The sequence below is a fragment of the Typopeltis vanoorti genome, chromosome 7, assembly GCF_054136105.1.
Source record: "Typopeltis vanoorti isolate ZY-2024b chromosome 7, IOZ_Tvanoo_1.0, whole genome shotgun sequence".
Taxonomy (NCBI): Eukaryota; Metazoa; Arthropoda; class Arachnida; order Uropygi; family Thelyphonidae; genus Typopeltis; species Typopeltis vanoorti.
The window spans coordinates 17,901,022-17,915,420 of NC_143555.1; the positions used below are offsets into that span (position 1 = coordinate 17,901,022).

At 35.3% G+C, this 14,399-nt stretch overlaps 1 protein-coding gene across 9 annotated transcripts in view; it reads left to right on the forward strand.

The window, feature by feature from the left end:
- The window catches only part of Adck1 (aarF domain containing kinase 1), a 433,204-nt gene that overhangs the window by 234,984 nt on the left and 183,821 nt on the right, over nt 1-14,399 (forward strand). For all 9 annotated transcript variants that reach the window (XR_016548573.1, XR_016548574.1, XM_090395708.1 and 6 more), the window contains one exon: nt 10,420-10,536. Coding sequence is in view for 7 of the 9 variants with exons in the window: in XM_090395708.1 (XP_090251834.1) it covers nt 10,420-10,536 (117 nt within the window). In the remaining 2 variants the exon portion in view is untranslated. The remainder of the gene's footprint in view (nt 1-10,419; nt 10,537-14,399) is intronic.

Consider the following 14,399-nt stretch of genomic DNA (forward strand, 5'->3'; position numbering starts at 1 on the left):
TCAGGGCTATCTAATGGAGCCACTACTGTTTAATTAAATTAATTATCATCATTATCATCATCCTTTCCGGGATTTAGGCCCAGAGGCCTGTTCTCCTTCCATCTTTTCCTTGGTTGTCCCTGACTTCTGTATCCTCCAACTAGGTGGTATTGGAGTATTTTTTGGGGTAGTCTTGAACTGTCCATTCTTTTGATGTGGTCAGTCCACTTCTTTCGGTATTCACACACTTTGTCCAATACAGAGTCTATTTTTAGTTCTTTACGTATTTCTGTGCTTCTTCTTTTGTCCCAGAGAGTATAGCTTGCTATTTCCTTCTGCAGTCTTTATGGTCCATAATTCACTTCCATACAGGATCTTGTCAAAACTTTAACAACTCTTATTCTTATTGGAAGGTTTTTCACTTGGTTACACTATAAATTCAAGATACCAAGAAATTATATACTTGGTTTAATCCTTTATCTAAGTGTAAGCAAACAAAGTTTGCGCCCGAAGTATTTTCAGGACTGGGGCAACTCGTGGTAAAGGTGGTATGACTTCACATCACTTGCCTTAGTATCCCATAATACAAAGCACATCTCCTGGCAGACATGTATAATGCTGTGCATTATGAGAAGGATCACTCTTATTCTTGTATGCTTTTGAACTTGGTTAGGTTTGAAAATATTATTGATCATTCCTGTTATCTTTAGAAAATTTGAAGCAGTTAATTTGTTCTAAAATTTTGTTTTCTATCATGATTTTACTTCTGACTGGAAATGGTCTTCTAAAAGCTATTTATGTTTTGTCCGTTAACATTTGCATTCCAATTTTTGCACTTATGTTTAAGGCATATATTGATTTTTGGAGTTCATCTTCACTTCTTGCTATGATTATTTGGTTGCAAACAGAAAGGTATTAGGTATAGTTCAACACACACACATACAAATTGGTGTGCATATGTGTTTGCATTTAGGCATATCCAGCTTGTTGTGAATGATGCAAAATGTCATGTAGGGATGATTTAAATAAATTGTCGGTGGCAAAGGGTAATGGTTCAGTTTAATGTGGTAAAATGTAAAGTCGTGCACTTAGGAATAAAAAAATTACATAATGTTGAATTCAGACTTTTATTTAATGATGTTAGGGGTTGATGGTGGTCAGAGATTTGGAGTTCAGAAGGCATATTGCAAAATAGCTCAAATGATCACTTGGATGTTGAAGAAGATATTAACAAGTAGAGATAGATGTTGTAAGTTTTTCCACTTGGTTATGCTATAAATTAAAGATAATATATACTTGGTTTAATTCTTTATCCAAGTGTAAGCAAACAAGTTTGTGCCTGAACTATTTTCAGGACTGGGGCAACTTGTATATAGAAGCTTATGACTTTACATCACTTGCCATAGTATCCCATAATGCTATGCATTATGGGAAGGGTCACTACCCAGACTGGTTTAGACCTTTATTGAGGTCTCATATAAAGTTGGATACAGGATTAAACCAAGTATTTAATTTCTTGGTATCTTTAATTTAAAGTAGAGATAGAGATTATTATCCTTTTTTATAAGGCTATGATACTGCTGCATCTTAACTACTAATCACCCGAGTTTCTTTGTGATGAAAAGGTCAGTGAAGAGGATTCAGAGACAAGTGATGAAGAGAGTGGCAGGTATGTGGAATGTTCCCTGTTAGAAGAGACTGAAGATGTGTAGATTGAAAAATTTAGTTGACAGGCAGAAAAGAGGGGACACAATAAAGACTTATAAGATATTGAGGCTCTACAAGATTGACACATAAGAAATTTTTCAGCACATGCTGAGTAGGGAGAGTACTAGAGGTTACCCTTAGAACTTGTGTAAGAGCATGGTTAGTAGGAGTGTGAGGACTACATTTTTTTTGCTTGGAGAGTGATGAATAACTGGAATGGATTATCTTTTGACTCCATAATTGTGTTGGAAGTGTTTTGTGTGCAAGAAGTGTGAGTCATGTCGGGAAAGAAAGAATGAAGTGACTGATATTATGGATATACGGCAGAATTGTCAAAATGTTGTGGAGAATATAATGGAAGCAGTGAATGATAGTGCATGAAATACGAATGAGAGTTTGAAGGAAGTGGTTGAAAGTAGTAATGTGAATAATGAGATGCCAGCATACAAAGAAATTGCATGATTATGCGGATTCTCACAGGACAGAATGCGAACTCAAGTGACTGGGGAAACAATTGGCATGTGGTACAGAACAGAATGCAAGAGAGAGAGAATGATAGAAATAGTGAATGTGAAAAGCATAAAAGTGTGAGAAACTAGTAGAAAAGAGAATTAGTATTGTATGAAGATTCGATGATAAGAGCTATACTTCATGAGAAAGTGATCTGAAACACACAAATTATTTGAAAGGTGAGAAATATGCAATGAGAGAAGATATGCAAGAGTTGCTAGAAGAAGCAAAAATGAAGAGCAAGAAAGTAAAGATTGTGAGTTTTCTGCCTCAGTATGATAGCATAGCATTCTGAGGGAGAAAACTCAGAGATTGCCATTGAGTCAATCAGAAGATTGTGCAGGAAGAATGGTTTGCAGTTTAGAAATTGTGGAGTGAATTTGATGGATGTAATGACCTATAATGCTTGATGGACTACACTTAAATGATTTGGAGTTAGGTGCTTGGAGAAATTGTTGTTTAGTGAGAGGCTGGAAGTGCAAAACCAAGGAAACGAGATATTAGAGATGAAGCAATCAAGCATATGTCTAGCCACCCTGTAAAAAATCAGTATGAGTGCAGGAATGATTGTGATGAGTTGGATGTAGTTTCTCAGGTGTCGAATCTGAATGGGCAGGTAATGACATTATGTCAAGGTAACTGTGGGCCCAAGGGGGATGTTGAAATACATGTACACGAATTCCCAAAGTATCAGAAATAAAGGAGAGCAGTACTTGGCACTGGCCAGCTCAACTTGGCCAAAAATTATCAGCATCAATGAGACCTGATTGCTAGAGAATGATGTAGTTACAGGAATAGAATGTAATGGATATTAATGATAGCTGAAGAACTTCAGCCGACAAAAACAGAAGTTAAGGAAAATTGTAAATCTGATGGAAATGGTTCATGGTTCATATATGAGGTTGTCGGATGTGAAATAAAGGCCAGTAGGACAAAATATATTGTTGGTTGCTGCTATAGTCTCGGGGCCCAGAAAAAAATTTATTAACATAAAAACAATTAGTGCAGGCCGAGCAATTATTATGGGAGACTTCAACTATAGGAATATAGACCAGAAGGAGGAAAGGACACATGGCAAAATGGAAATGGAATTTATACGGTTACTAAGGGATGATTACCTGAAACACATGATGGAAGGGACCATGTTTTTGAGTATTGGATCTGGTAATAGCATCAGAAGATGTACCTATAACTGCAGTAGCAACTCTACCTCTGATTGGGGAAAGTGAGCATGCAGTCTTATCTTGGGAGGTTGCTCAACATGTAAAAATTTCATACAAGAAAGGGTTTATGTGGAATTACAAACATAGCGATTATGACAAACTTAGGGGGGAAACTTGGAGCAATAGCATAACTATATTATAATTATATTCATAACTATAACTATATTCTATATAGTTTCTTATGCAATAGCATAAGAAACTATATAGAATGAATGGCATTAGTGCATAGGAAGTGATCAAGGATTGTTTGTGCAAGGCAGTATCAGAATGCATACTCATGGTCAGGTGGATAAACAGAATAGGGATTAAGTTGATGACTAGCAATATAAAGCAGGAGTTGCAAAAGAAGAAAGCATTGGTGATCAGCATTCCCATGAGCAGTATAAAGCACAAGCTAGAAGGGTAACTAGTATGGTAATGAATGCGAAATTAGATTTTAAGAGAAAATTAGCTAAGCAGGCCAAAGTAAATCCAAAAGAGTTTTTTTGCTACGTAGCAAGTAAGAGAAAGAATAATTGTGGAAAGATAACTTTACTCAGTGCTGATGGTAGGAAAGTGACAGAAACAGAAATAGTTCAATTGCTAAATGATCACTTTGCAAGAGTATATCATCTATTTGGTGACTTTGCAGTTACCGAGGTGACAGAGACTAATATGAGCATTTAGGTAGATGAACTGAAGTTACTCAGTATATTGAAAAATATCAATGTGAATACTGCAGTTGCTCTGGATAGCATGTCAGTTCGTGTGCTATGAGAATGTGCAAATGAACTGGCAGTGCCTCTGACGAAGTTGATTAATCTAAGTCTTAGCTCTGGGAAGGTTCCTAGGGAGTGGAAAGAGAATAAGATAGTTCCATGACATAAAGGTTGCTCCAAGATAGAAGTAGCAAATATTTTGTCCAATTAAGTATCTCTGGAGTGGTGGTTAAAGTACTGGAAAAGTTGGTTTAAAGTAGAATTCAATAATGGATTGATAGTAATATGATACTTTATAGGGAACAGCATGGCTTTGTAAAGGGCATCAGTAATTTCTAATTGGAGAAAGGAAATAGCTACACTCTGACACTACTGGACTTTGCAAAGACATTTGACAGAATACTGCATGGAAAACTATTACATAAGTAGGAGGAAATGGAATTTATGTGATGTTGGTGACATGGAATGGATGAGGGGTTGGCTGATAGGCAGACATCATAGGGGTGACATATGGTGGAGTGGAATCAAGGTGATTAGTGGAGTTCCCCAGGGCTCTGTGCTATTACCACTATTTTTCTTCTGCTTTTTTAACATTAATGTTAAAAAAGCAGAAGATTTGAAGGAGGATATTCAGTTGTTTGCGGATAATGTAAAACTAGGAAGGGCAGTAGTTGAAAAAGGTGAGGTAGATATCTTATTATTATTATTCAGACCTCCATGGAGTCGAGAGACTCATCATAGGTGGTCCTTCCTAGGAAACACAAAATCTATCATACCACTCCTTGAATTCATTGACCATTTTTGCTCTCAACCGTGGAAGGCAATGCATTCCACGGTTCAACCACCCTCCATCCAAAGAAACCACTCCTCACCCTTTTGCTCACGGCTTCCTTTCGTAACTTCCACGGAGGTCCCTTGTCATCGCTCCTTCCTGCTGTTCCACCAAGTGAAAGAACTCCCCGGTGTCAACCCTTACTGCCTCTCAACAGTTTAAAAGTCTCAATCATATCGCCTCTCCTTCTTCTACCTACCAAAACCTGCAGTTCACATTCCCTCAGCCAATCCTCATAATTAACATTGTACTGTCCTGAAACCATCTTTGTTATCTGCCTCTGTACCCTTTCCACAGTTAATTTATTCCCTTCAAATCCTGGGGACCAAATTTAAGAACAATAGTGTAAGTGTGGTCTGATCAGGGTGGTCTTATACAGCAGAATGATAACTGTTATATCTCTGCAGGTCAGCGTCCTTCTCAGTATTGCAGCAATCCTTCTTTGTTACCTTTACCACCTTTGCAATATGCCCCCTGAATTTCAGTTTCCTATCAAGCAATCATCATCGTCAGATATCTTGTCTCTCTACTTCCTCCAGTACAGCTCCTTTAATTGAGTATGCAGCCTCCCATCGATGTATCCCAAACTTCAAGAGTTTACATTTTGCATTAAACCAAACCCCCATTCATTTACCCATCTGTCTAGTTCATTCAAATACTCTTGCAGGGCTGCTACATCCACACTATTACTAATAACCCTTCCCAGCTTCACATCATCTGCAATCAACTGAATATTCCCCTGCAATCCATTGACAATGTCATTGATATAAAGATTAAACAATACAGGTCCCAGTACAGAGCCCTGTGGGATCCCACTTGTAACCTTCTGCCTCCTATCAGACAGCCAATCCTCAATCCAGTTGACTAACCCGACATCTAAACCCATGTGCTACAACTTAAGTATCAGCTTATCATGTGGCATCCTGTCAAATGCCTTTGCAAAATCAAAAAAATTGGCAGTATATGTATCTTACAGGACGATTTTAGGAAATTGGCAGTGTGGGCAAAGTACAATGGTTTCAATTCATTGTTGTAAATTGTAAGGTAATGCACTTCAGATTGAAAAGATTACACACTTTGTATCATATTGGTTGTATCGTATCAACATTGATTGATTCAGCCAGACAGGCATGTGGTGAGGTTGTCTGCAAGGATAGAAAAATCAGAACTCCATGGTGGACACAGGAAGTTAAAGAGGCAGTGAAGGAAAAGAAGAAAGCATATTGAAAGTTCCTGACAAATAAGTCAACTTGTGCTGATTTATTCGCCTTATTACATTTGACTTATTAGACAAATGTAAGAAAGCTTAAACACTTTGTAAAACTATCTAAACAAAAGTCATGAGAAGACTGGCAAGAACATAGAAAATAAATATCAGGAAGGTGGCAAAATATTCTGGAGGATGTTGAAAAATTGAGAATTATAGAGGTATTTCCCTACTGAGTGTTTCTAGTAAGATTTATGACAGTATACTTGAGAAATGGTTGAGAAGGATTATGGAAGAGAAGCTTGGTGAAGAACAAGCTGGATTCAGGCCAAATAGAGGCTGTCAGGATCAGATCTTCACTTTACGACAAATAGTCGAGAAAGCATGGGAATATAACAAAGATCTGTATTTAAGTTTTGTCGATTTGGAAAAGGCATATGACAAGGTGCCAAGAGAGAAGCTATTCAATACGCTGCAGTTATATGGTGTCAGTGGGTCATTATACCAAGCAATACTAAGTCTTTATTTGAGTTGAAAGTGAGCAGTTAGAATTGAAGGAAGTACAGGAAGATGGTTTAATATTAAATCTGGTGAGACAAGAATGTACATTATCCCCTCTGTTATTCATTATTTATATGAATCACAGTATGAAGAAAGTGGCATTAAACCTTATATCAAAATTGGAGATGTTGATCTTCACTCTTTGCTTTATGCAGATGATGTTATACATCTAAATAAATCTGCTTCAAGTCTGCAAGATTCCTTGATTAAATTGAATAACTGTTGTAATAGATGTGGTATGAAGATCAGCAATAACAAGACAATGACAATGAAAATATCAACTGTATTGTGAATGGAGACCTATAGAACTTGTTCTATAAGACCTATAGAACAAGTTCATCTACTTAGGCACGATTTTTAGTGAAGATGGTAAATTAAATATGGAAATAGACTACAGAATCAACAAAGCTGGTATGGTAGGAAGTCAACCGAATAAATTTATATGGAAGAAGAGAGAAATTAGTCAAAACACTAAATTAGATGTATACAAGACAGTGTTCAAACCAATTTTAACTTATGGATGTGAGAGCTAGGTTAGAAATATAACTCCTGACTGAAGATTACTGACTGTAGATATGAGAGTCCTGACAAAGATTAGGTGCTTGAACAGATGGCGTCAATGGTAATACCATACTAAAAAGGAGGATATTAGGAAAGAACTTGATATTTTTAGCATCCAGGAATGTGTTAGCAGAGCAAATCTCAGGTGGTATGGTCACTCAATAAGTGTTCTCTGTCAGGTTGGCAGAAAAAACACCAGAGGAAGACCAAGATATAGCCATATTGATGCAGTAAAATGTGTGTTAGAAGGCAGAAATATAAGATCTGATAATGTTGGAGTCGTGACAGGTAATAGATTGATTTGGAGGAAAATTGTAGATAGGAAGTTAATGATGTAAATTTTTCATGTATTACTATTATATCCTGTATATCTCTTAAGAGTACATGTCAGGAATTTGATGATGATGATATATCATATTGATGGTAGTAGTTTTACAAGAAATTGATGAGATTAGGGATCTGGGGGGTGATGGTGGATAGAAATTTGAAATTCAGAGGACGTATTGCAAGAGTTTGCAAAATAGCTCAGAGGATTATTGGATTATGTAGAACACATTCACAAGTAAAGATAGGGAGGTTATGATCTCTTTTTATAATGATGATAACCCTATGATTCTGCCACATGTTGACTACTGTGCACAGATTTCGTCACCTGCGTTTCTTGAAGATTGGAAGGTGCTGGAGAGGATTCAGAGATGAGTGACCAAGCTAGTGACAGGTCTGTGGAATGTTCCCTATGAGTTTAGATTGAATGTGTGTGTGGGTTACATAGCTTAGCTGACATGTGGAGAAGAGGAATATGATAGAAACTTATTAGTTACTAATGGTATATTATTATATTAACACAGAAGAAATTTTTCAATACATTGGGAGTAGGAGGAAAACTAGGGGTCACACTTAGAAGTTGTCTAAGAGTGTGGTTAGTAAGGGTATGGAGTATAGGTTCTTTACTTTTAAGAGTGGTGAATGAGTAGAATGGATTGCTTGAGGTGGTTGTGAGTTCTCCAATGGTGAATAGGTTTAAGGAGATGTATGATTAGTATTGTGTTAATGGATAAAGTGGATCTTCTGTGATGAGTCTTTTGACTCCATGGAGTGCACATATAAATAATAACTATGATGCAAAATAATAATGATAATAATAATTATTATTATCATTATTTTGCAGGAGTCTCTGGCAAGCTGTTCTGCTCATTCACCCCTCTCCTAGCAAAAAATCTAAGAATTCAAAAATCAGTAGCAACACTACAGCAATTTGATAGCTTTTTCACAGATGCTGCCTGTTGTGTTATATATAGCTTATGTGGAATAATTATTGCTATCATAATTTTTATGATAATTAGTTTTCATGTCTGCTGTCATGATGAGATATGTTTACTTTTTAAATTGATTTCATTTGTTGGTGATTACTGGTTTTGTCTTTTGAAGAATATTATGAATGCATGATCTTATACTTTTTCTTGCAGATAATTTCTACATTTTCTTATAGATATTTGGTAAGTTTCAAATATGTTATCTCTTCTTTCTTATAGATGGAAATCGAATGAGATAATCCCAATTTTTGCAGCATCTCATCTTCCTTTTACCCTCTTTTACCTTGCGGTGTTGAGGGTTTATTAATCCTTGGACCTCAAACCGTTCACAGGATAAGGTGGTCATCCCTACACCCTGGTGTATCCTATGTCCTGTAGTGTTGAGTTCTCAAGACTGATTTGCCTGCTTTGCAGGATGAAAAACCCCAGAATAAACTGGGGGAAAAACTTTACTGTCTATGCCCAAGACTGGCCAACTTGGCTATGGCTGAGGAAGATCCTTCAGCTCCTCATGTCACCAACGGGAATCGAACCTAGAACACTCCTTCCCTAGGCATATGGTTGCGAAGTGCAAAGCCACTAGGCTAACTGTGTGGACAATTTTTGCAGCAGAAGGTTTAAATATTTTACAATGGCTAGAGGAAGAATGAGATGAAAAAGGTGATTTTATCACCTTTGTCATCCCATGAAGAAACAAAACTGACATCGAGAATGACAAATTTATGGTGTCCCTTGATACAAAGGTCAATCCAATTCTTGATAACAGTTCTTTGCCACTGAGTAAGGGATGTTGATAACTTACTTCAGATCCCCAGAAATTTTGCTCCACACCATGAAAAAAGTTTTACAAAAGTTTTTTGTACAAAAATATTCTTTGAATGTATTTTCAGTAGAAAATCGTGCAGTTGTAAATTTGATGATGATTATCATTATGATTATTACTATAGAGCTCTAGTGAGTCAGGGATGATTGAAGCCATACATCACTCATGCCAGTTGTCATACCTTTTTTGAATTCATTTATGCTGCCTACACTCACTACCTCCAAAGGCAAGCAATTTAAATACATCACTCTGAGAGAAAAATCTAGCTCTCATTCCTTTCTTGATTACACTCATTCTCAGCTTCCATGGATACCTTCAACCAAACTAAACAAAGTTTGGTTGACATATGAAGAGTGGATATAATGCAGACTAGCCACTGTCTTAGTCACTTCCCTCTGAATTTTCACTAACATTTCCCATATCCTCAAAGGAACCTAGTCAACCAGATGTGTGTGCATTATTAAATAGATGTGTCCATATCAAAAGTGTTACGAAACACCATATGTTAATTGAAAAGAGAGAGAGAGAGAGAGACAAGAATCTTGTTATATAAGTATGGGATGTAGATTTAGGATCAAGTGTTTACAGCTCACCACATGCCTTCTGGTCTAGATAACATCTAGACCAGAAGGCATGTGGTGAGCTCTTCTTAGTGTAGTGAAAGGTGATTTCCACTACACTAAGAACAGTGTTACAACCACCTAATTGTGAGTGAGGTTTAACCTTGCCAGTGCAGAAGTTATGTCCTATAGCCTTAGAATATATATTCTAATGGTCAGATGGATCATTTGTAGGTTACAGAATTTAGTTGATATTATAATAACCACAAAAGGTATTGTATTTTGATATTGTCCGACAGACCACTTCAAAATAAAATATCTTTGCTACTGTAATAATTAAGTTTGTTAAAGTACATGGACACTCTTCCTATGAATATATCTTAAAATAGGCAATTTAGTTTGACTGTTTATGATATTCTTTATTCTTTCAATATAAACTTTATAGATTCCAGAAATTTTTTGGAATTTAACATCACCAAGAGTATTGACAATGGAGTATTGTGAAGGAAATCCCGTGAATGACAAAATATATTTAGAAAGAAATGGAATATCTCCCTTCAAAGTAAGTTTATTTACTTTTGGATATTGATAAGCTCTCTGTGAAAACCTTAGTCATCTTCATGAAATCATACTTTTTTTTTGCTACCTGACCATCTGAGTAGTGATGAGTTCTTCCTTTAATCTTTGGCTATGCTATTCTACTTTTGATGTTTTGTGGCACTCTCATTTATTTATTTGTTCACGGTAGTTTCATATATTCATTGTTAATATGATTTTCTTTTTAAATAAATAAATAGACTAATGCCTTTTACATCCCCAAAGGGAATAGGCTTGTTCAATCCTAACTAATCCTTTAGAAATCAGCATACTGTCCATCTTTACTCTTAGCTGTCACATCACCAATAGCTGAGCTCATGGCTCTCTGTAATTTTTAAGACTTCTGACAAAAGTATCTTCTTAGTCATCCTTTCCTTTTCATTCAGGAGAGAGAGAGAGAGAGAGTTTAACAGAAGAAACAAAATAATCCTACTTTCCAATGGTAAAGAGAATATTCATCAACAGAAACATATAATACTTCCATCCAGTATGAAAAATGAGTGTTCTTACATAACATAACAGTAGCACATTTTATAATAAAATAGTTTCTTTTCTTTCATTCCATAATAACAGGAATTATCGCTTACTTTGCTATTGTCAGTTAAATGAAAGAAATCCAGTAAGGAGTACTTTAAAAGTAGCAGTATATCCATTGCCTTTAGCAGGCTGTATGTCCATGCACTTCTTAATAAAAACATCCATTTAATTCCTTAATTTCATGGGAAGTCTCTCATCATTATTTCTTAACTTCTAATTTTGTAATTTTTCATCACCTCTCTCTCTCTCTCTCTCTCTCTCTCTCTCTCTTTATTTCAATACTGTCAGCTTCCAGCTTATTTTCTAGCATTCTCCCACTGCAGTCCTCATTCACTGCTTATGATGCATATGGATTGAATTGGTCATTTTACACAAATTATGGACTCTACACTGTATTATGAATAATTATTTTAATTTCCCGACGTTTTGACCTTCATATTAACATCATCATCTGGAGTGTATATATATATATATATATATATACACAGAGACAAGCTAAATTAATTTCACATAGTATGCTAAAGAGACGATGATTTGATCAACAGTTACTATACTGTCCTGACATCTAGTTAAAATAAAATAAAATTACAATAAATAAATGAAATAAAATAAATTAACTACATCAAAGCTATATTCTATTTAAACAACATCAGAGAAACATTCTTTCATATAGATAGTTTGTCATCATCATCATCAAATTCGTGCCATGTACCCTCAGGGGGTGTACAGGAGATTTGCTCCAGTGAAAACTCCAATTAAGCTTAAAGATGAATTAAAAGTTATGAGCAATACTTTCTTAAAAAATGGTTTCAGCCAAAATACTATCTACAAAATTCTGTACAAGACCTCATTTAAAAACAAAAATAACAATACTATAATAAAACTGTAACCATTCTGTACATTAAAGGATATTAGACAAAATAAATAGAATACCACAAAAATACAACCTTAAAGCCACCTTTAAACCTCCTGCAAAATTGAAGAACTTACTCAACACATCCAAGGATCCACTCCCTTTACTGGCCCACCCCGGGGTATACCGTATTCATTGCACCTGTAATTTGCCCTATATAGGAGAAAGGATGCACAATTCATATCAGAATTCTTTCAGAATTGACTGGAAAGGCACCTGTTGTTTACATCACACCGAAACATGGTATGAACGTAAATTTAAGGCGGCCTGTGAGATTCTTATCAATCACCCTAATCTTGACAGTAATGATGATCTAAAAATCCCAAACATATGGAAGGCCCATATTCTACCCTCTTAACCTTTCTCCTTAAGAGTTAAATTATAAATAGAACCATAGGTAGTCCAGGATCCTAAATCTAATATAACAATTGTCATGTTAAATTAGGACATCATTTTCACTGTAACAAAAGTATCTATATGAAAGAATGTTTCTCTGATGTTGTCTTAAATAGAATATAGCTTTAATGCAGTTAATTTATTTTATTTCATTTGTTTATTGTAATTTTATTTTATTTTTCACTAGAGGTCAGGCCAGCAGAATAACCACTGATCAAGTCATTGTCTCTTCAGCATACTATGTGAAATGTAACTTAGCTTGTCTCTGTGTATATATATATGTATACTCCAGATGATGACCTTAATATGATGGTATCGAAACATTGGAAATTAAAACAATTATTTATAACACTGTTGTAGAGTCCATAATTTGTATAATGGATGCTGATCACCATGTAACAATAAAGGAAAGGATTCAATTGGTCACATACAGGTACTTCACTTCTATGCTTGTTGATTATCCCTGTCAGCTTGTTTCTTTGTCTAGAGGTAAATAACTTCCTATACAAGAAAATAATAATATTTGCACTTTTCTTTAGTATTTTCTTATGCCTTGCATCTAAAATCCGCCATGCATTAAAAAAATTACTTTCCTTTTCAGAATTGCTCTGCTGCATTATCAACAATAACAAGCTGACACATGTGCTGTCAATGATTTACATTAATTCTTGGCCATTTTCATATTATTATTAATTTTCAATATATTTTTTATTGTGTAAAAAATAAATATTTTATGAATAATTAATTAAAACAATGTGTGATTGTCCTAATTATAATAAATAGTAATATAATAAATGTTCTAAATGTTCAAGAAATACACAGTTGTACTATCTTTCATTTTGTGCTCTTTCATTCTTCCTTTCTATTAACTTGCACTTCATCTTTCTTCCTTCTTTGTGAAAGATGTTTGAGAAACATCTAGTGAGTGGTACTCACTAGATGTTTCTCCAGTCGCTTGAGTGCTTGATTTGTATGGGATATGACTTGGCATAACCATGATGTTTCTTTGTCTCCACTGCTGCTGTTTTCATTTTTCTCATCTATCAATGCTGCATTTACATCACTTTTTTTTTTTTTTCACAGTATGCTCCTTCATCATTCATGTTTCTTTCATCTTCATTTAGTGACGCTTATATTCCAAAAACCTGAGAGCATACTTTCGTGCCTTACACTTGATTTAAGATCAAGTTTCCTTAACTTGTAAATTCACTTAAATTTGTTTAGACATCGTTATATAGTTTGTCCCTAGACAAATTTAAAAATTGTACTGATCTTTGTTATATTTACCTGATTTCTTAACCCTTTGTGGTAAAAAAAAAAAAAAAAAAATTGGTCTTGGCATCCCTGTTTAACCTAAACCTAGCTTGATCTTTATCACTTTTTCCTTCATCAGTTTTTCATAGCTACTTTTTATGTATGATTGCATAATTTTTTCATTGAACATTGAATAAAGAATTTCTATTTCTCACATTGGTTTATTTCTATTTTTATATATTATTACAATCTCCTCCAGTCCTCTGGAGCAGAGATTGTATTAATGCCCAGCTGTCAGAACATTCTGAAATATGCTGGTAATAACTGTAAAACTTTTATATCTCCAGATTTAAGCATTTCAGGTTGTTCATATATCATTTCAGGTCATATTCCAGTGGGGTCTAGAGGGGATAATGATAAGTATAGAAACAGTGACATTTTTATGCCCGGAATAAAGGAGATGAATTGGTGGCACTGATAGCGGCAGCCTGGCCAAAGATTATTAGGATCACTGAGACATGGTTGACAGAAGATGATATAATAACAGGAATAGAAGTAGCAGGGTACAGCATTTTATTGGCAGGATAGGAGGGGGAAAACATGGTGGTCGAGTACTGCTTATGATAAGTGATCACTTATATCCTCTAAGAGGCTTTGGAAGGCATTGACACTAATGGTTTTGAAAGCATATGGTGTGAGGTAGAAGTGGGCAAGACAGGATATTTAGT